The sequence below is a fragment of the Podarcis cretensis genome (assembly GCF_951804945.1).
Source record: "Podarcis cretensis genome assembly, chromosome: 14".
Taxonomy (NCBI): domain Eukaryota; kingdom Metazoa; phylum Chordata; class Lepidosauria; order Squamata; family Lacertidae; genus Podarcis; species Podarcis cretensis.
This window is the reverse complement of record NC_137183.1, coordinates 26886101-26908093: the sequence shown is the minus strand read 5'-3', so window position 1 is coordinate 26908093 and position 21993 is coordinate 26886101. Positions and strand designations below refer to the sequence as shown.

At 43.5% G+C, this 21993-nt stretch overlaps 1 protein-coding gene across 1 annotated transcript in view; it reads right to left on the bottom strand.

Moving 5' to 3' along the window:
• RAB11A (RAB11A, member RAS oncogene family) overlaps positions 1-9859 on the bottom strand; it is a 29673-nt gene extending 19814 nt beyond the window's left edge. Inside the window, exon 1 of the mRNA XM_079954409.1 lies at positions 9666-9859. Within this exon, the coding sequence (XP_079810535.1) occupies positions 9666-9708 (43 nt within the window). The 5' untranslated portion in view covers positions 9709-9859. The remainder of the gene's footprint in view (positions 1-9665) is intronic.
• Positions 9860-21993: the final 12134 nt, after the last annotated feature.

The window sequence follows — 21993 nt, the reverse complement described above, 5'->3', positions numbered from 1 at the left end:
GCTGGGAGTTCTAACACAAAACATCAGGATGGCTGATGTCAGCCATTCTGAATAGGCCAGGGCTGTACAAAGACCCACAAGGGAAAAGGAGGAAACTGGAGCAACCCTGAATCAGTATGAAAGCAGGGACATAACGGAGGAGCTGCAGCCAACCAGATTTTAAAATGCTCAGTGGGAAACCTTTGTCCCTCCAGATGTGCTGAACTAAAGCTTCTATAAGCCCTAGAGATCATGGCCAATGGTCATGGAGGAAGCTACAGTTCAGCAACATCTGGAGGGTCAAAGGTTATTTGCACCTGCCATAAATGAACTGATGAATGGTGGGGAAGATTGCCAGGCTCAGCTGCCAGTGTAGACCCGCATCTGTAGTTATTGCAACTTATCAACTCTTGGGGCTTGGCCTCTGTTCTTGCTGAAAGGGATTAAAACAAGATGGGGAAATGAGACCCTGCAACAGCAAAGCTATTCTCAAACGGTTTGTTCATGTCCCTATTGCTAGAGTGGGGTCTGTACTAAGGCCTTTCCTAAGGCCCCATTAGAGAGCGGAAGAGCATCCTCTCCGGAACACAGAAGAGAACTCTTGGACTTTAATGACCACAAGTCACACACAGAGAGATACTGAGATCATACTGAGATCCATACTTTCGGACTTCCGGTTGAGCCACGGACCCGTCGCAAGCGGGACTTTTCTCGGTAAGAGAAATTCCGGGTTCTCGAGGGTACACGGGGGTGCTATAGGGCGCGATAGCCCCCCAGAACCCCTCTGGAGGGAAACCAGAGGGTCAGGATCCCAGCGGAGCCATTCGCAGATCGCCCGGCCACCAGGTAACTCTGTAATAGGAGCGAAGAGTGCGGCGGGCGGAGAAAGCAGGCACCGGGAAGCCATTGTCTCACCCTCGAGAACGCAGCCCCAGGATTGCAGGGCGAGTGACCGATTCTCAAAAGCAAACAATCGGAGCCAAATTTGGATTATAATTGGAATATATAAAAGAAAAGCTTTTTGAAAAAGAAGGAGACAAAAAGAGGTCAATTTCGTCTGCAATTGGAGAGGAATGCAAGACTATGAGCGGAGCGCGTAAGGGAGGTTGGTGACGCAGCAAGCGGTTTGAACTTCTCTCCCTTGGGAAACTCGTTAAAAGTGAAATAAAGATATAAAAAGTTACAGTAAAAGGGGACAACTAAAAGAGGGAGCAGAGAATAACTATTTGGAGACTTTAAAAGGTCTTTGATATAACGAAGGGTCTGAGCGAAGTAAGAAAGAAAGTTACTTCTCGATACTTTCGATTTCGAAAAAAAACTGTGCAACAAAGTAGAACTTTTGTGTCTCCATTTTAAGCTGAAGAAGTTTTCCAGCGACAAATAAAATACAATAAAGGGGTGGAAGGACAATTTTGGACAGTATAATTTTTATTTTATGTTTTGGTACCTCCGCATTTAAAGAAATTTGAACGTTTGAACGAAGGCTATCTACTCAAGCTTTTTTTGTTTTTCTGAGTGTGTCCGTGGACCGAACTGAGAAAGAACTGCCTAGGACTCAAGCATAATTGGAGCGGAATTAATTACACCTCCCGGTTTTTATTTTCCCCCCTTTTTATTATTGGATTAGTTCAGACTGCCAAACAAAAAATCTTCTTCTTTCTTTCTCTTCTCTCTCTGCTTTTACAAGTGAATTTAAAACTATTATTTCAAAATAAGGAGATTTAGGCAATCTCCACAATTACTTGAGGTCGGATTTCTTTTGACATTCCTTCTTTATTCTCTACTCTTGGATATATTTGGTGTCCCTTGGACAATTCTGGATATATTTGGAATCTCTTTCAACATTTGTAAATAACTTTGTCCAATCAATTGGATTATAATTTTTGGACTACAATTTTTGCATTACAGTATAACCTATTGGATTATAACAATTTAGATAATATAATATCTTTACTTGGTGGATATTTCCTCAATAAGAAGTTGATATGGATATAGCCTAAGTGGTGGCAAGAGGAAAGAAGAAAGAAGAAAGGAAGTCAACTTTGGGTGTGGGATTGGCCGTTTAAAAGTGTGAATTTCAAAATTTGCCCTATAAGTATACAATTGTAAAATTTATTTTGGCAAAAAAATTAATATATACATATTGATTAATATACAGGTTCAAGTGTATGAGAACTGGGAAGGGAAATATTCTTATTTATTTGATGCTTCTTTTTTGAAGGAGTTATTTAATAATTTAACAATTTAATAATTTAATAACTGAAAAACTGATTTAATAATTTTATTTCCAGATTGAATATTGATTATTGTTGATTGTATATTAAGTGTTTGGAAAGTAATTATAATGTCTCATACACAAAAGAAAGGGGGGAAGGGGGAACACCAGGTGAGAGGAGAGGATCAAAACAAGAAACGGATCTTAAAGGAGAGATTATGAAAATGTTTGCTGAGGTCAATTCCAACATTAAGCAGAGTGAAAAGAATATAGAAGCAAAATTAGAGCAAATGGACAAGAGAATGGGACAAATGGATAAAAAAATAGAAGTTACAGTTAATGAGTTGAAAGGGCAACTTAAGGATTTGAGTAAAAGGACACAGAATTTGGAAGAGGGAATGAAAAAGACAAGACTGGAAATGAGAGAGGTGAAGAAGGAGGAAGAAAAAATAAGAGCGGGAATGTCAGAAATAAACAAAACACAAGAGGAAGTTTGGGATGCGATCTCTATGAAGGAACTCAGGCAGAGAGAAGAGAATTTAAGATTGAGAATGGTTCCAGAAGTGCAAGGAGAAAATATTAAAGAAAAATTAATAAAAGAAATTGCACAATGGATGGAGATGAATGTAGATGAGGTGGCAAGATCGGTGCAAAATGCATTTCGAATGAAGATAATATCGAACAAGGCAAGAAAATTTCCGGGGGACTGCCTGATTACTTTTAAGGATAGAGAGATGAGAAATCTGATACTCCAGAAAAATAGAGAGAACAGACTGAATACTGAAGGAAACTACATAATCGTTTTTAAAGACATCCCGATTAGGCTAGTTAAGAGAAGAGATCCATATAAACCAACAGTGCAGATTTTAAGAAAAAAACAATATAGAATTCAGATGGGAATATCCGGAAGGAATCTCCTTTATCTACAAAAGTAAAAGACATAGACTTACGAGCCTGGAGGAAATAGAAAAAATTCTCAGAAAGTACAAAGAGTTGCGAAGTGACGATGAAGAAACAAAAGAAATGGAACTAGGAATGGAGGATGCAGGAGGAGTGGACCCGGAGGAATTAGAGGAAGAGAGAAAGAAGGAAGAAGAAGAGGAAGAGGAAGAAGAAGAGGGAGACGGATTATAGAATTAGTAATAAAGAATCCAAGATGGCGAAAATGGAGCTAAAACTATGGACTTGGAATATTAATGGGATTAATGATAAAAAAACGAAACAAAGTCGAACAACATCTAAAAAAGAAAAATTTGGACATTATTTGTCTACAAGAAACTCATGTGGCAAGAAGACATAAAAAAAATAATAAAAGATTGGGAAATGAATTTGTATCTTCGGATAGGAGTAAAAAGAGAGGGGTAGTTTTATATATTAGGAAAAAAATTGAAGCTCAACAAATTTTCAAAGATGAAGAAGGACGAGTTATGGCAGTTCAAATCAAGTGGCAAGGAGAAAAAATAATAATCGTCGGGATCTTTGCACCAAATGGAAATAAGACAGAATTTTACAAAAATCTAGAAGAAAGACTGTTTGATTATATGGATCAGAAAATTATAATAATGGGAGACCTGGAGTGGTGTCAATGGAAATGGATAGATTGAGAACAACAGGGTTGAGCAAAGAGGGGAAACTACCTAAGACTTTTTTCTCAATGATAAAGAACTGTAATTTGATTGATATTTGGAGACTCAGACACCCATTGGAGAAACAATTTACGTTCTATTCAGAACCGAATCAAGCCATGTCAAGAATAGATCAGGTGTGGGTCTCAAATGAATTAACTCCAAGAATCGCGAAAGTTGAAATTCAACCAAGAGTGATTTCGGATCATAGTGCAATAAAACTGGAATTAAAAGGTTTTGAAGAAAAAACCTTTAGATGGAGAATGAATGAATACCTTCTGGATGATCAGAAAGTAGCATGCGGAGCCCTCCAGAGGGTGCCCCGTGTTTTGGGCAGGTGTGCGCAAGGCTTGGGGCGGCAGCCGCGGCTGGGGGGGAAAATAATTTTTTAAAATTCATTCCCCCCCCAAAAAAACCGGGGTGCGTCCTATGGGGCGGTGCGCCCTATAGGACGAAAAATATGGTACATTTGTTAAAAAACCAGAGGCATTCCTATTAGGATTGGTAGGTAATGAAATTAATAGAAAAGACTGTAAACTTTTCCAATACGCAGTAACAGCAGCAATAATACTTCTGGCGCAAAGATGGAAGCAGGAAGAAATTCCAACAGTGGAAGAATGGAGAATGAAACTGACTGAATATGCAGAATTGGATAAACTGACTGGGAAGATTCGTTATCAGAAAGACCAAAAGTTTATTGAGGACTGGGGGAGATTTACAGAGTATCTGAAAGGCATATGTGATGTACAGACAACGCTTGTTGGTTTTGAAGAGTCTCTGTGAAAAATTAAGAAATATTGTAAAAAAGAAGTGAAAGGTAGAGGAATGGCTAAAGGCAATAGTAACTTTAGAAATGCGTTAACAATAGAAACTTTAACGAAAGATTGGCAGAGAAATTGAGGGAAGTCAAAAATTGATGACTGTGTGATAAAGTATGAGTAGATTGTACAAAAATGTTTGAAAAATGAATAAAAATTATTTTTTTAAAAAAGAGATCCATACTTTCTTTCATTTTCCCCCTCTGACCTCACTATTTACAATCCCCTCCCTCCAACCATCTCTCTCTCTCTCTCTCTCTGTGTGTGTGTGTGTGTGTGTATACACATGCCTGAGTCACAGAGGTGTGGATACACACACACACCCCTACCTCAGGATAGCACTTCCATGTATCAAAGAAGTGAGCTCTAGTCCATAAAAGCTTACACCACAGCAAATGTTAGTCTTTAAGGTGCCACAGAACAAAGGCCATCCTGCAGCTAACCAAATCCTAGGCCAATTAGGGCTTTAAAGATCAAACCCAGAACCGTGGTTCAGAACCAAATTGGTAGAACAGTATAACGGGGGGGGGGGGGGGGGGAGTGCCATTTGTTTATTTATTTGCTTACATTACTGTTCCACCTTCCCTCAAAGGAGTTCAAGGTGGAATACTGTACATGGTTCTCCTCCTCCACAGTTTTATCCTGACAACAACCCCATGTGGCAGGTTAGGCTGAAAGGCGCCATGACTGGTCCAGGGTCACCCTGTAAGCTTGATGGCCGAGTGAGGATTTGAATTCTGTTCTCCTGGGCTCCAGTCCAGCACTCTAACCACTACACTACACTGTGAGAGCAATTTACTGGGTGCTACAGAAGAGATTTCTCATCACCCGTCTTACAGAACTACAATTCCCAGAATTCCTTGGAAGAAAGTTAAACTATGTTTGCAACACAGGCTGCGCCCTGCTAACATCATAAGGATAGGAGTGAAACTCAGATGTGGAAGAGGGCTATAGAAGCTGTTAGGATGAAATTAACCAGATTGTTGCAGGTGTTGCATATCAACATAATGCATGTGAAATGCACTAGAAAATACAGTATTGAATGCTTCTATGCAATTACCACGCAAGTGTTTAAACCTATAAAATGAAGATACTTGCAATACATGCCACAGGTCCTGAACTACAGAGGGTTATTATTGGGACTAATCTGTAGATAAGTGAGCAAGGAGGGCAGGAAACTGGGCTGCCACATTAGCTGCTTGGCAGGGGGTTGGACTCGATGGCCCTTGTGGTCTCTTCCAACTCTATGATTCTATGCTTCACTGGCCTTTCCTGCTGTCTGAAGATGTCAGGAGAAGGTACACATGGTCAAGCATGTGACATGCTTAGCTGCTGTCTCAGGAGAAACTGCTGTTCACAATGAAAACCTGGCACACCTAAGCATTTACAGGCCAGACAGTACGGAAAGCTGGCCCAAAAAACAAGGAAACAGTTCAAAGTGTGTTCCCTGTCATGCAGCCTTTGTCTCTAAAACCCAGATTTATAACATTCTGCAACATTCCCTCCCTGCCCTGTTATCTGTGCAGCCAAGCATGTTATTTCCCAACACATCCTGCTCACTATGGGGGGGGGGGGAGGGAACTCTGCTGGGAAGAATGCCTGCACATCAGGAGGAGGAGTAATGCTCTAATGGGCTGGTAACTGTTATATAGTAACAGCAAGACCGGAAGTGAGGTCAATGGAGGGATGCAAGTTCCCTGTTGCCACTCAAGGAGGGTACAGTTGCAAGCAGCAAGGAACAGCCCGTCTTGTTTATGCCCTGATCAGGAGTTTCACACAGCAACAAGGCTAGATCTTGCTGTTGCTGCTAACTAATCTCTGTTGAAAAACCTGTTAATAAGTCCCTTAACTCTTCACATTCAGCAGATTCTAGGCAATTAACCACCATCACCCTGCAAGCTCAGCCTAGCTAAAGCATGCCAGGGCTTACATTCTTTTGTGTGATAAGAACCAGACAACCCACACCACTAGCACCACCGCCCCAGAAAGACAGATAAACATTCCACATTGAAACAGTTGGCTGTTATTTTGCCTGGTTTATCCCTACAGGAAAATGCACTGCATTAAAAAAGAAAACAAGCTCAATCTAGAATACATTTTTTAAAAATCCCACGCTTGCAACATTCACCAGTTAACCCTCTCCGTTTGCCACCCCTGCCCCCGCAAGCTGGAAGTTGAGGTTTCAACATTAAATCACTTTGCCATGCCTTCCACAGTCACTTCCTTTATCTCAAAGTAAAAAGGGGGAGGGAGGGAAAGCAAAATTCCAGAGGAAAACCACACCAAGACCACAAAGCAGTGGGTCAGGGTGATACTTTTACAAAGATTTCACACAAAAGCAGCGAAACACATAGAGTAAACCAAGTTATCAAAGGGAAAGTTCGTCTCGAGACAGTAGACATTCTTTCTGAAAGGGAAGCGGCTCTCCCTGTACTGTATTAAGTAAAAAGCCCACAAAGTTACTAACTAGCATTATTCATCACCACAGTGACTGGAGGCCACCCCCACCAAAGAGCTAAGCGCTGATCAAAAGTCCAGCCTCACCCCTGAAGAGCTCTTTCCTAAGCAACTGCAGCAGCCAAGTAGGGCAGAAATGCTGAACACACATAGCAAGAAGGATGACAGATTCCTAACAGAACTTGGGAGATCAGACATGCAAAGGTGAACTCCAGGGGAGGCACCAGAAGGGCTTGGCCATTGGTTTCTATGAGAAAAGTCTCAAGAAAGGGATAGGGAATAGGACTATAATTACAAAACAATAGGGGGTGGTTAGGTCGGGGAATATAATAAAAAAGGAATGCAGAGAAAACAATTTGTTCAAAGTTACTTGGCTTCGCAACAATAAAAGGGCCAGATTCTATAGTAGCCAACAGATATTGCCACCAGTCCCCTTTTTGCTTTGTGTCACCTTTTCACTTCCTGGGGGAATCTGATATAGTAGCCCCAAGTTATGCCTTTCCCACTTCTTTTTTTTAAGGTTTTCCAACTGCACTACTCTCTTTTTATGGTGGGTGGATGTGTTCTGGGGTATGCAAAGAGAGAGGGGAGGAAAGAAGTCAACAGAGGCACACACAATAAGAAGAGCCTACTATGGCAGTGGTCTTTATCAGATAAGTCGGAACCCATCACTGGTGCACCTAGCTCTGTACTGTCTACAATGACTGCCAGTGGCTCTCCAGTGTTTCAGGCAGGGAGTCTTGCCCAGCCCTACCTGGAGATGCTAGGGGTTGAACCTGGGTGGTTCTGCATGCCAAGCAGGTGCTCAATTACTGAAGCAAGGTTATGGGACTGGATCTCCTGTTTAGACTGGTGTTCTTCCCTATATTTCTGCTCCAGTCAGCTGCTGTGCTCATTTTGTGTTGAGGCAGATATCCCCCCTTTTAGCCTCTTGTTGGCCATCACAACTAAATAGATCCTCCATGTCCCGATGCATTATACTTCTCTGAGTATGACTTGAAGCATTCCTTGAGGGCTTTCCAGAGACCTCTGGCCAGCAGCTAGAGCAAACTGGAGGATAAGAACTAGAGGGATCCTTATAGTTTGATCTAACCAGGGTCCTTTTTATGTTCAACACATACCTGCCCATGTCTTTTACTGGATGTTGAACAAGCCAGTGAATTAGCATATATACGGACATCTATTTTAATTTCACTTCTGGGAAGATGCCATTTTCCAAACTTTCTCTTTAGTTGCACTCCAAATGAAAGAAAGGATGGAGGAAAACTGGTTCAGGGTTCTCTTTGTAGCCCAGCCCAGTAACCCCACTGTGCTGACTAAACCTGATGTTTTGTAGCCCAAACCTCTGGAGAACACAAGGTTGAGGAAGGCTGAGTCAATAATACACTGTGTCCTGCAAGATGTCCAATCTTCCCCACCCACCCCTCTATGTTGTTGCTGCCCTCACTGGGCAACACAGAATGTCAGACTCATTAAGCAATTGCTGGTGTTGAAAGGCACTTGGGATAATCTTAAGCAAGAGTGCAAATTCAGGATCACACAATTAATTACACTGTGACAGTTAGGATTTCTTAAATCTACATTCTTATTTTATATCCCACTCCCGCACCCAAGGAGGTAAAAGTGGCACACATGGTCCTTCTCCACATCCTCTCCTTTTATTCTCACAACAGCCTTCTGTGGTAGGTTAGACTGAGAAATCATAACTGGGTCAAGGTCACCCAGCAAGCTTCATGGCCAAGTGGAGATTTCAGGCTGGTCCTTTTCAGCCATGTCTGACACTTTAAACTTGGGCATATAAAAAAGAGAACAGGATCACATGTGCTGCTCTGACCTCCTTGGGGTAAAAGTGGGATATAAACTGAAGAAATCCTAACAGTTACTCTGTGTGTAACAAAAATAATCTGGTAGCTTTTAACCAAAGTGTCAAGACTGTCTTCACCCCACTTTACAAACATCCCAGATTTCAAAACCCAAACACAATTCAGCCAACAAAACACAACAGACATTTCACACCGCAAAGTCCCAATACAAAGCCAGTCCACTACTCTGGTGATACAAGCATTAAGTATGGAAATCATTAAACGATTTTTTAAAAAACAACCCTGTCCAGCGCTTAGCAAAGGGTGGGTAGGCTTTCTGATGTGCCAACAAGGCCCGAGATACTTTACTGAGAAGGACTGGGGGAAGGGGAGCCAAGGCTGTGGACTGTATCCAACCACATTCGACTCGGAGTAAGCCCACTGCAATTAATGGGCCTATGCTAAGCGCGTTCATTAATGGGTCTACCCTTGAGGAGGACTAGCACTGGATACCACCCAAAGGGCTGGGGCGAGGGAAAGGCAAGGGGATCGGCTTCAACCAACTGCATTTCACTCATGGAGGAGGCCCCTGGGAATTAATGGACCTTAGTCAGTGGTGCTCCTTAATTTTCTATCGGCCTCTTCTCGAGTAGGGCCGGAAACCATCCAAGGAATCCTGATCGGAAACCGGGGGGATGGGGTGGGGTGGTCTGACGCCCCCAGGGAGCGGGGGGGGAGGCGCGGCGGGGGACAAGGGATGCAGGCCCACCTTTGAAGAGATAGTCGTACTCGTCGTCGCGGGAGCCCCCCATAATGACGGCGGCAGCGGCGCCTCCTCCGGCTTCTCAGCTAACAAGGAAGCGACAGCCAGAGAGCCCCTCCCTGCGCCTCCTCCTGCTACTGCTGCTGCTGCTTCCTCAGAATCAGCCGCACTCCGGTTCCGCCCACTAGCCGGCCCTTCCTTCCTCCTCGCTCGCTCGCTCGTCGACCAGATACAGCTTCCGGGGGCACCGGCTTCCGGCTTCCGGTTCGCATGACAGGGCGGCCATTCTCCTCAGAGGCACCGCTCCGTAGACATGTATGACGACACTTCCGGGCACTAAGGGCACCAACGGAGGGACCGAGACAACGACTTGAAAGATGGTCGAAGCGCAATTTTGTTTAGGGGGGGGGGAAGGAAATTGGAGACTGGCGGGTTTCTAAATACGCTTCCGGTTTTAAACTCGGGCTTCTTTTCTGAGGCAAAGCCTGTTTTATCGCAGAGTTTCCAGATTCCTAGAGCGGCGCCACACGAAGTCCTGAGAGAATGCGGGCTTTCGTTTCTGTGCCGGAAGTTATCTGTGGCCTTCAGCTCCCGCCCCCACTTTAGACGCTTTTCGTCTCTGTATTCTTTCCCCGCATATGATGGCGACCGAATGGAAACCGGAATCGATACCTGAGTGCGGCACCTCTTGACGTTTTCATCTCTATTGTTGTGGAGGGCAGAGCGAAGCGGCCCGTAGATCAGCCTTCGCCCGTCAGGACCCCCCTAGAAATTTCGCACTACAACTCCCATCAGCTCCAGCGAGTGCGACAGGCTGGAGCTTGCTGGGAGTTGTAGTCCAGGTTGGACCGCAGAGGCCACTGGGAAGGGTGGTGAGGTGTAGATCCCCATCGGGAAAAGCTTGCATCTGAGCACGTGCAGAGTGTTTCTCCCTCCACCTCCCTTTTCTGTCGTTTTCCTCCTCTGCCTGCCACAGTGCTTTGACTTGGATTTCAACTCACGCTTGGGATGTGGGAAGGGGAGCCCCTCAGCCTTGGGCCCCCAGATGTTCTTGAGCTACAACTCCTATCATCCCTGACCGCTGGCCATGCTGGCTAGGAATGATGAGAGTTTTAGTCCAACAGCATCTAACGACCCAACGTTGATGCAGTATTAAAAGAAGAGGATGCCTAGAGGCATGTGCAAAGCGCCATTCGCTCAATGCTTCCTTTCTTCCTGGACTGCAGCGCGGGAACAGAGAGCGGGCCCCGGATCCTACCTTCTGAGGAATGCACGTCTGCATGCCTTCCCCTGACTGAATGAGTGTCAAGCGACCTTGGTTGTGCAGTCCCAGTGATTCACACATAACATAAGCAGCAGCCTGTTGCTCAGACATTCAAGAGGCAGAGACATTCCAGGTTTAGGGCGGTATATAAATTCAATTAATAATAATAATAATAATAATAATACTGTAACCATATTTCCATATTGGAACTTTCCACTCACATCTCTCTGACACCTTCCTTGCAGACAGACAGGCAAGTTCGCTTATAAAAGAGTCCCCTGCCTGCCCCCCACCTCTTCTGAGCTGCCGCCTTGGGGTGTGTGTGTGAGAGACACGGAACATGTGCAGAAGAGTTAGTTGTCAAATGCACTCTGTATATGCTCACGGACACTCTTGCGCCCGTCGCAGTAAAAGCTGCAAATAGGTTCCGGGGCTAAACTTTAGCCTCGACACCTGCTCGCCCTACTGCATGTGCAGTGGCAACGGGTACGCGTCCTCTAGCGCCATCGTCCTGCTTTCGCATGCCAGGCTTTGCCAGACCCCTAAATGTGCACGTGTAAACGCAGTCGCTCCCCAAACCTATTGCTGCTCCAAGCCGGAGAAACAGAAGCTGGAGGGGAACATCCGATCCGGGCTTGCAAGAGCAAAAGGCGTCGCTTGGGAGCGCCGTGGGGGCGCTGGAAGTCAGCGCAGAAGAACTGCAAGGCTTTAGTGGGAGCTGCTGCAATATATCGTCAGGGCGGTTCCATGGTGTAATGGTTAGCACTCTGGACTCTGAATCCAGCGATCCGAGTTCAAATCTCGGTGGAACCTGTAACGATCCTTCCTTGTTTTTCCCTTTAAAGCTATTTTTATTTTATTTCTCAAAAGCAAAGGTTTCGTGAACGCAAGTTATTTTCAAGTGCTCAAAACAATTCCAAGCGAAACTCCCATCATCTCGGAGATCTTTGAAATGCTTTTAGAACTACAGCGACTGGACTGCTGAGTTTTAAGGGATCGCCTCTTCACACATGGGAAAGTATGACCCGCCAACCTGAATAGTCCTTGGGACGCACTTAGATGGGCTGGATCCTGTACCCTGGGCTGCAATAAATGCTCTGGGTGAAAATGAAATGAAATCAAATAGGAAACATGTGACTAAGTATACACTGGGTTAGGATGATGCAGCCTCTTGAGTCATGCACCAAGATGGGTCGTATCCTGCACTCTGCTCTGCAAATAACCATCGGAAATGAATGCAAATCCTGCTCTCTAATAAAAAGCATACCGACAAGCCAGAGTGCTTATTAGAAGCTCAAGTGCAAAGTGGTATGTTTTCTTTTTATTATTAGTACATTGCATTCAAATCTCACCTTTCTCCAAGGAGTTCAAGGTGGTGTACAGAGTCCTCCTCACATAATCCCCCACAACAACCCTGCAAGGTAGGTTAGGCTGCAAGGAAGTGACTGGCTCAACTCACCCCAGCATTGGATTTAGGGTGGGGCAAGCAATTTCCCCAGACAAGGTGCCTAGCCGAGGGGGTGCAAAATAATAATTAATGAATTATTGTGAAAATAATAAATATTTAGGGGGCATGCCAAATTTTGTCCTCGCCCAGGGCTCCCCTGCTTACTCTACAATCACTGTGGAGAGTCATGATGGCCCTTAATTCAAGAGTACCTTCGACCACCAATGGTCCATCACCACTTTCATTCAGGTGAGCCACAGTATATTTGTGGCTGAAGATGGGAGACAGCACATCCATTCAAAGTGGGTTTCTTTGTGTCGTTACAGCGATGTGGAACCAAAACTGACAGAGTAGCACGTTCCTTAACACTACAACATGATGTTGTGGATATTACTCATGTGTTCACAGTGGTCAACTGTATACAGTGGTACCTCAGGTTACAGACTCCGCTAACACAGAAATAGTGCTTCAGGTTAAGAACTTTGCTTCAGGATGAGAAAAAAATCATGCTCCATCAGCGCGGCAGCAGCAGGAGGCCCCATTAGCAAAAGTTGTGCTTCAGGTTAAGAACAGGTTAAGAACGGACCTCCAGAACGAATTAAGTACTTAACCTGAGGTACCACTGTACAAGGAAGGCTCAAGCAGTATGTGGAACTAGAACTCCCAGAAGTGCAGGCTGGATTTAGAAGAGGCAGAAGAACCAGAGACCAAATTGCAAACATGTGCTGGATTATGGAGAAAGCTAGAGAGTTCCAGAAAGACATCTACTTCTGCTTCATTGACTATGCAAAAGCCTTTGACTGTGTCGACCACAGCAAACTATGGCAAGTTCTTAAAGAAATGGGAGTGCCTGATCACCTCATCTGTGTCCTGAGAAATCTCTATGTGGGACAAGAAGCTGCAGTTAGAACTGGATATGGAGCAACTGATTGGTTCAAAATTGGGAAAGGAGTACGACAAGGCTGTATATTGTCTCCCTGCTTATTTAACTTATATGCAGAATTCATCATGCGTAAGTCTGGGCTGGATGAATCCCTAGCCGGAATTAAGATTGCCGAAAGAAATATCAATAACCTCAGATATGCAGATGACACAACCTTGATGGCAGAAAGTGAGAAGGAATTAAAGAACCTTTTATTGAGGGTGAAAGAGGAGAGCGCAAAATATGGTCTGAAGCTCAACATCAAAAAAACGAAGATCATGGCCACTGGTCCCATCACCTCCTGGCAAATAGAAGGGGAAGAAATGGAGGCAGTGAGAGATTTTACTTTCTTGGGCTCCATGATCACTGCAGATGGTGACAGGAGCCACGAAATTAAAAGAGGCCTGCTTCTTGGGAGAAAAGCAATGACAAACCTAGACAGTATCTTAAAAAGTAGAGACATCACCTTGCCAACAAAGGTCCGTAAAACTATTGTAGCACCCTGCTTGTGGTTAACGCTTAGCTGGAATGAAATATTCAACGCAGCAATAGAAAAATTAAAATAATAATTTATTACAAATAAATGATAAGCACAGTGGTATATGGTTACCAGAGCTCTGCCGCCTCCAGCCCTGATGGCCAGCACTTATATTTCCTCAGCCCAGCCCCCTTGCTCCTCCTTTGGCTGCCTCTGTCCAATCAGCCTGGTTGAAATTCCTATTGGCTGTTTGCGAGAACCAATCATAAAAGATACACCCATTTCCTATTACCTTTTATGGGAGACAAAGAGCTATATTTCCTTCTATCCATAAATGGCAGACAAGTAGCCATATATCTTACATTTGCCTCGACAAGGCACCTTAATTACCAGATCACCTTTTGCCCCTGTTGCCCCTGCATTCCAAAACAAATGGCTAAAACAAATGGCTCGTGGTATTAAATTCTATCTAAACAGAGATCTTGGGTTCACATTCTCACACACCATCAATGAAATAAGAATCTAACATTTCTTACTTTCTAAATCCTTTGCCCAATTACATTAAGCCAACAAATCTCATACATAACATAGATAGCTTGTTAGAAGAAAAGGCCTTTGCAAAGTAAAAAGGAACTCAGTAAAAAACAGCTTCAAAAGAAGCCTCTTCAGTTTACACCCCCCTTTCCCAGCCAGCTGCTTTTCCCATTAGCTCTTCCCAAAATTTATTGCCATTTAACTCTCTCAGTATACCTTAAACCTTAGGAAAATATGGCTAGAGTTCTGATGGGAGGCACATGGTATTATTTTCTGTTAAACAATAAATCTTACTATTTACCAACTCTTAATTAGTGTTTTTGCAGCTTGATTGTATTCTGTAATATGTAGGGTCAGTGCAACATTTGCTCCCAGCCTGTAATTCCCTTTTACAACTTTGAGAAACTTGTCTCCTGCTACTGCTATAAATCAGGGGGGCCCTTGCTCAGGAGAGCAGGAAGATAAACAACTGCCAAAGTACTTAGCCAGCTGGTTTCTGCCTGGCATGAAACATACAAACATTTGCAAATATATCTTTAAGCTCATTTTAAAATACAGGCCTTGATCAGATGCCTCACTATGGTTTTCCCAGTAGTGATGTATGGAAGTGAAAGCTGGACCATAAAGGCGGCTGATTGCCGAAGAATTGATGCTTTTGAATTACGGTGCTGGAGGAGACTCTTGAGAGTCCCATGGACTGCAAGTAGATCAAACCTCTCCATTCTGAAGGAAATCAGCCCTGAGTACGCACTGGAAGGACAGATCTTGAAGCTGAGGCTCCAATACTTTGGCCACCTCATGAGAAGAGAAGAATCCCTGGAAAAGACCCTGATGTTGGGAAAGATGGAGGGCACAAGGAGAAGGGGACAACAGAGGACGAGATGGTTGGATAGTGTTCTCGAAGCTACCAGCATGACTTTGACCAAACTGCGGGAGGCAGTGGAAGACAGAAGTGCCTGGCGTGCTCTGGTCCATGGGGTCACGAAGAGTCGGACACGACTAAACGACTAAACAACAACACCACTGTACCTTGCGAGATCCTACAGCTAGCAGATTACGTTAAAGAGGAGTTCAGGGAGGGAAACTTAGATGTCGAGAGGCCTATAGCAGCCAACTCCTAGGAGCCAAGGTCCCTTCGCATCTCCCCCCAAAATATATTTATAAGGGGGCCAGCCACCCCAAAGTTGATGGGCATTGTCATTCAAATAGAGTGTGTGTGTGCTTGTCTGTCTTGTGATTGATTATGCAGGGCTGGGTGAGGCGGTGCTTATCTCCCCCCCCCCCAATATTTTATTCAAATTGACACCCTCTGCAAGCAGGATCAGATCACAGGCATGATTACTTAAACATAGTCACACACAAAAGGGGAGCTCACTGACATCACCAAAACAAACCACATTTAGCAGATGAACAATGAAATGTCTCAGATTGTTAGTGGTACAATATCATTATCTCTAGCAGATCACAATGATCTCACACAAAGTTAATCAACCACTTGAAGGAGAGGCAGCTCTGGCCTGCAAAGAACTAGACAGAGTTACTAGCTGTTTTACTCTGTCCATGGAAATGAGCTAAAGTTTTCTAATAATAAAAAGAGGGGTTGGCAAAGCTCTGCTTGACACAGGGAGCTATATTTTAAAAATTCCCATTATTTTTGGGTGGTGATGGTAGTTGGAAGCCATGACTGCTAAAGGTAGTATCACAGTGCTTTAAAGGTAAGGAGCAGATGTTGCCTCTGTGCCACATAAGACTCTTCTAATGTTTTCTTGGCAACTAACACAGCTACCCCTGGTAATGGATATTTGACCTCAAGTTTCACAAATCAGCAAGGAAAAACAGTGTCTTGGCCTTCAGTTCATTGTATGCTGTCAATGTGACATTCAGATGTTGCTAATAGATCATTGACAAGATTTATTTTTTAAACTCATTAGGCTTTCTGAGGAAAAGGGAAATGGGATTAATAGGGCACAGCCCCACCAGTCTTCTTACTTGCAACCAGCCCCAAAGGTAGATCACATGCCTGGCATGCAAAAGGATAGAGATTTCCAGAGATCCACTGCTGGCCAGTCAGCTAGATGGACCAACGGTTTGACTTGGTATAAGGTTGCTTCCTCTATTAGAAAAGAAGAATTACACATGCCCAGAAAACAACATTTTATTTTATTTTGATTCATTATATTGTTACGCTGTTTTTCATTCAAATGAATCACAAAGTGGCTTACAAACAGTAAGTGAAAATTACATAAGAGAACATCACAAATACAGCATAAATCATATAGAATAATTAACAAATAATAAACAAAACAATTACAGTCTATTAAAAACAACTAAAACAAATAAGCTAAGCAGCACAATTACAACAAAAGTCATATTATAGGATTCACAAAGTACTACAGCATTCATAATCTATAAAAGATCGTAATGCCGGCATTATAAATTGTACAGATTTCGTGTTTGTTTTTCCTTTTCTTCCAGGGGAATGCTTTGAAGCTCCATAACCAATCTGCAGCAAGCAACACGTCTGATTGTTGATGATAGTGATGGTTTGTCAGCAAGGTAACAGCATGTGGCTGGAAGGGATTTGGGATGGTGCAAAGTCTCACCTAAGACAGGTACACATCTGTTCCCCTAAAAAACAAATTAATGAGGTTTCAGGGAACCAGCGGCAGTTTCATTGTTCCATGGTGACAATTCTGATGACAGATTGTTTCAGAAGTCTGGCTCTCTTCCTAGGCATGTTGATGAGATATACACAGGCTAGGATGAGTCAAGTATTGAGAATGATGCAGACTCTTAGCAGCAGATGTTTCATTGTGAAGTTTGAGGAGTTTGGGGGCGGACGACATTTCTCTGGACACTTTTGCTAAGTTACCCTCCACTTCCCCCTTGTGGGCCGGATTGAAAGGGAAAAAGAAAGAGTTCAGTCCTAAGTAACCCAACTTGTTCTTGTTGTCTCAGCAAAGCTTCATAAAAATGCTCTCTTTGCTGCAGTTTGGTTTCCCAGACCAGTTGACAAAGCAACTATTGTTTACCATTCCTTTGCAATGGGAGAAATGCAGTTCATTTCAGATGGCTTTCAACCACCCGTCTCCAACCTTGCACCCTCCAGATGTTTTGGACTTCAACTCTCATCAATTCCAGCCCTGAATGGCTGGACTGATGGGATTTATAGTCCAACATCTAGATGGTGCTAGGACCAGGTTGGCAAAGATTGGTTGAAAGCCATTTGAAATGAAGTGTGTTTCTCCTATATCAGTGGTTTAAAGCTCAGTAGATTTAGGTGCAGATAGAAGACCATAGCATACTCCCATATATAGGTGTTAGGCTTTTATACTTTATGTGTTGAACCAGTTTAACAGCTTTCTGCGTACTGTACTTGACTAAACTGAGTATATGGTTAGTTCTTGGCTGGCATAAGTGTGTGAATGCCAATTAACATGCATGTTTTTGTTATGTAAATAGCAATTATTGGGAAACCTGACTAGATTTAGGATTGTGGGATGGAGAGAGTTTGATTCTTGCTATCCCTGCCAAGTTCCCAGGGCAGGGAGGGGAGATTACCTCTCTGAAGGCATTATTTGCTATTGTAAACATCATCCTCAACACTGAGGGAAATTGTACTTAAAATCAAATTACATACATTACACACAGCAACTTGTACTTGATATATATGACCAAGAGTCTTGTGGTACCTTAAAGCCCTAGACATTTACTATGACATAACCTTTTATGGACAATGACTAACCTGTTGTGGATTATTATTATTATTATTATTATTATTAATACTACTATTACTACTAATACTACTACTATTGCTTTATTAATTGTCTTGTAAACCACCATCTCAATGTGATTCACACGAAAAATAATTTTAAAGTTAGAAAACAAAAAATGTAAATTTATAACAAGACTAAAACTCAAAGAATGGACACTCGTGGTAAAGACCCACGGGAGGCGCTGTGGGTTAAACCACAGAGCCTAGGACTTGCCGATCAGAATGTTGGTGGTTCGAATCCCCGTGACAGGGTGAGCTCCCGTTGCTTGGTCCCTGCTCCTGCCAACCTAGCAGTTCAAAAGCACGTCAAAGTGCAAGTAGATAAATAGGTACCACTCCGGTGGGAAGGTAAATGGCGTTTCCGTGCGCTGCTCTGGTTTGCCAGAAGCGGCTTAGTCATGCTGGCCACATGACCTGGAAGATGTACACCGGCTCCCTCGACCAATAAAGCAACATGAGCGCCGCAACCCCAGAGTCGGCCACGACTGGACCTAATGGTCAGGGGTCCCTTTACCTTTACCTATCCATCTGGGAGCAACATTGCCTTTGGCTGCTTCTGAAAAGTGCAGGTGGTAGATGCTTGTCATACACAAAGAAAAAAGAAAAAGTATTGTCCAAGTCATCTTTGAATTCACTGTTCCCAAACACTGCAAACAAATTCCATATTCCAGTAAACTTGTTTGTCTATTAATTTCCACAGCAGGTTAATTTGGATAAAATTGCCCTGTTCTGTCTTCCCTGACGCCATTCAGACATCAACAGTGTTGTGAAAACTATATACAGTATCCCCCTGCTGGTCCAGGGTGAAACTTCACTACATAACAAACAGAACAAGTGCTTTCTTCCAATTTGCTGCTGTAAACACATTGGCAGCCGTAAAGTAGGTTTACAACCACTTCAAGATCAACATCATTAATCAAATCCTTAAGATAACTCAGAAACTATTTAGGGATTTTGTGGTATGAAACAACCAGCCGTTTTATCAATCACATTTGGAATCAGAGCCCAAAAGGGTTGTATCGTTGAACAGGGCCACAAAACTTGCATAAAATGTAATATTAATTATGTGAATGCAAATTTACCAAGCACGTTGTTGTTGTGTAAATAGTTGCCCTGGAGAAGCCTGATCAACACTGGAACTGGTGAGAAGTAGAAGTTCAATTATTTCTGCGGCTGTCACAATCCTTCCCACACACTTCTCTGAAGCTGTTATTTGGTCTGACTCAGTGCAAGTCCGCTTCCTATTTTCCCGTGTCTTAAGGGAAGGACCAAAGCTCAGTGGCAGAGCATTTGCCCAACACTTTCTTAGATGCAAGGAACTTCTCACCTCTCCAGGAAGGGGTGGGAAGCCCGTTACTGGATTTACACATACAATCTGAATTATCTGTGACAATTAATATTACAAAAGCACAGGGAAATGTATTGTCCAAAAATTTGGTGCTATCACCTTGCACAAATATCCTCTGATGGGGTGCCTCTTGAGGGCCCCCATGCCCTTGAGGTTCAGTTGTCCTTCAGCAGAGATTTGGCAGGAGTCTCCACTCTCTTCTTTTAAACATCCTTTGGAAGATACATGCTCTGTTGGTATTTTTCACGATGTTTTATGGATGCCTTTCATGATTTTACTGTAACATTGTAGGTTGTATACCGCCTTGATATAAATTTATGAAAGTGTGGGTTATGAATACTTTAATAAATAAAGATATTTTAATTTAGATATTCTACTAGTACTTGTCTCCGCTTTGCCTTGCAAATACGAATCCTCATACTGGTAGCGCATGCTGGAAATCTGGTGCAAGGAAAACAGCCTTTATACTTTATACATGTACGATGGATTTGTGCAAATCAGTAGTTTGTGGGCCATTATTAACATTATACAAAATATGCTAGGCTATAATTTACTGCCACTGAGGCCATTACAATTTCTTTTAGAGTATCTTAAAAATGATATACATCTGGAATGCCATAATTTGGTGGCAAATATGTTAACTAAAGCAAAAAAAAAAATTTAGCAACACTCAAATAGCATACGCCAGCAATTCCAACGGAACAAAAGTGGATTAATAAAACATGGAGCGCTGCCATGAGATCTAAGCTGACTGAGATGGCACAATTACGAGTAGGATGACAGAATGAAGAACAGTCTGAGAGAAGTTTCTGCCTCTTCAGTGATTATAATATGGAGCTATTTAAAACACAGTGGGAAACCTCTAGGCTGGGTCTCCCCTTCAGATGTGCCCCCCTGGGCCTCACTTGCTGACCCTCAGGACAGTGGTGTTGCATCCTTTGTTGGTGTCCGAGGCATGTGTGTGCGCACACCAGGTGGGCCGAAGGGCTGGGTGCGGAAGGTGAACAATTCAGGAGATGGCAAAGAGCGATCAGGAGCCAGTCTTCTTACATAGAACCAGGCGCCATCTCTGCAGATAGGAGCAGACACTCCCCCTGGAGAGCACATTTGCAGTCCCGACATTTCCGCATAACAAGCAAGTGAATGTGTTGTGCCTTATCTTTAAAAGCTTGGCATGTGTGGAAGCTGTTGGGACATCTTTGTCGCTTCTGTCCAGTTCTGAATATCTCGCCCCTTTACTGAATCCCTGAATCATGACTCCCGAACTCTGTCTGCTGCCAAGCCTGTGCTGTTACTTTCCTGAATTAAGATCTCTTTCTTACTTAAGATCCTCTGTCTGCATTTGCTGGGCCTGAAGCAGGACACTTACTCACGGGAATCCCATTAATAGGGTAATTAAACACACATGTAATCCAATTGCAGTAAATAAAGAGCTGGCAATTCGTCAGACTAGTTTTCACTTAGGGGACACAGGTGGCGCTGTGGGTTAAAGCCTCAGCGCCTAGGACTTGCCGATTGAAAGGTCGGCGGTTCGAATCCCTGCGGCGAGGTGCGCTCCCGCTGCTCGGTCCCAGCGCCTGCCAACCTAGCAGTTCGAAAGCACCTCCGGGTGCAAGTAGATAAATAGGGACTGCTTACCAGCGGGAAGGTAAACGGCGTTTCCGTGTGCGGCTCTGGCTCGCCAGAGCAGCGATGTCACGCTGGCCACGTGACCCGGAAGTGTCTCCGGACAGCGCTGGCCCCTGGCCTCTTAAGTGAGATGGGCGCACAACCCCAGAGTCTGTCAAGACTGGCCCGTACGGGCAGGGGTACCTTTTACCTTTACCTTTAGTTTTCACTTAAGAAACAGTTTACAAGAGGGCTGTTGTGAATCAAAATAAGAATAGCAAAGCCTTTAGTTCTCTGAAAGGGTGCTATTAAAACAATCAATTTCAAGAACACATTTCTAATATCCAATGATCAGAAACAGGGAAACCTTAATACTGAAAACTTGCTTGACATTTAAAGCTTAAAAATAAGTACATTTGCATGTACAGGAGGTGTTAACACCCAACAGTCTGTAAAGCAAGATATGAAGAACAGTCACCATGAAGTAAGATCCTCTTTTTTTAACGTCACGCTTGCTAACTTCTTCCTGTATGTTTATTGGCCCCTTGCAAAGATGTTTTTCTGTGTTGCAGTAACACAGGACATCACCATGGAGACCCAACACAAATCTATGCAACACGGAGTGAATGTGAACATTTTCTGTGAGATGCTACTTATAATAAACCATCTCCATTCTACTGCCTCTGCTTCTTTGGACATTTTGAAGAAATGCATGTTTTTATTCTATTTATCTATTTAGTTAACAAAATTTATATACTGCTCGATGGCACAAGGTCACTCAACAAGTTTCACAGCTGAGTATCTGAACCCTGATCTCTCAGTTCCTAATCCAACACACTATCCGCTACTACACCATACTGCTGCAGTCCACCCAGCTGGCCCCATACATTTTGCTGCCTGAGCTGCAGGACAAGATGTTGCCCCCTCACAATTCCAAGTTCAGAAGCTGACTGCACTG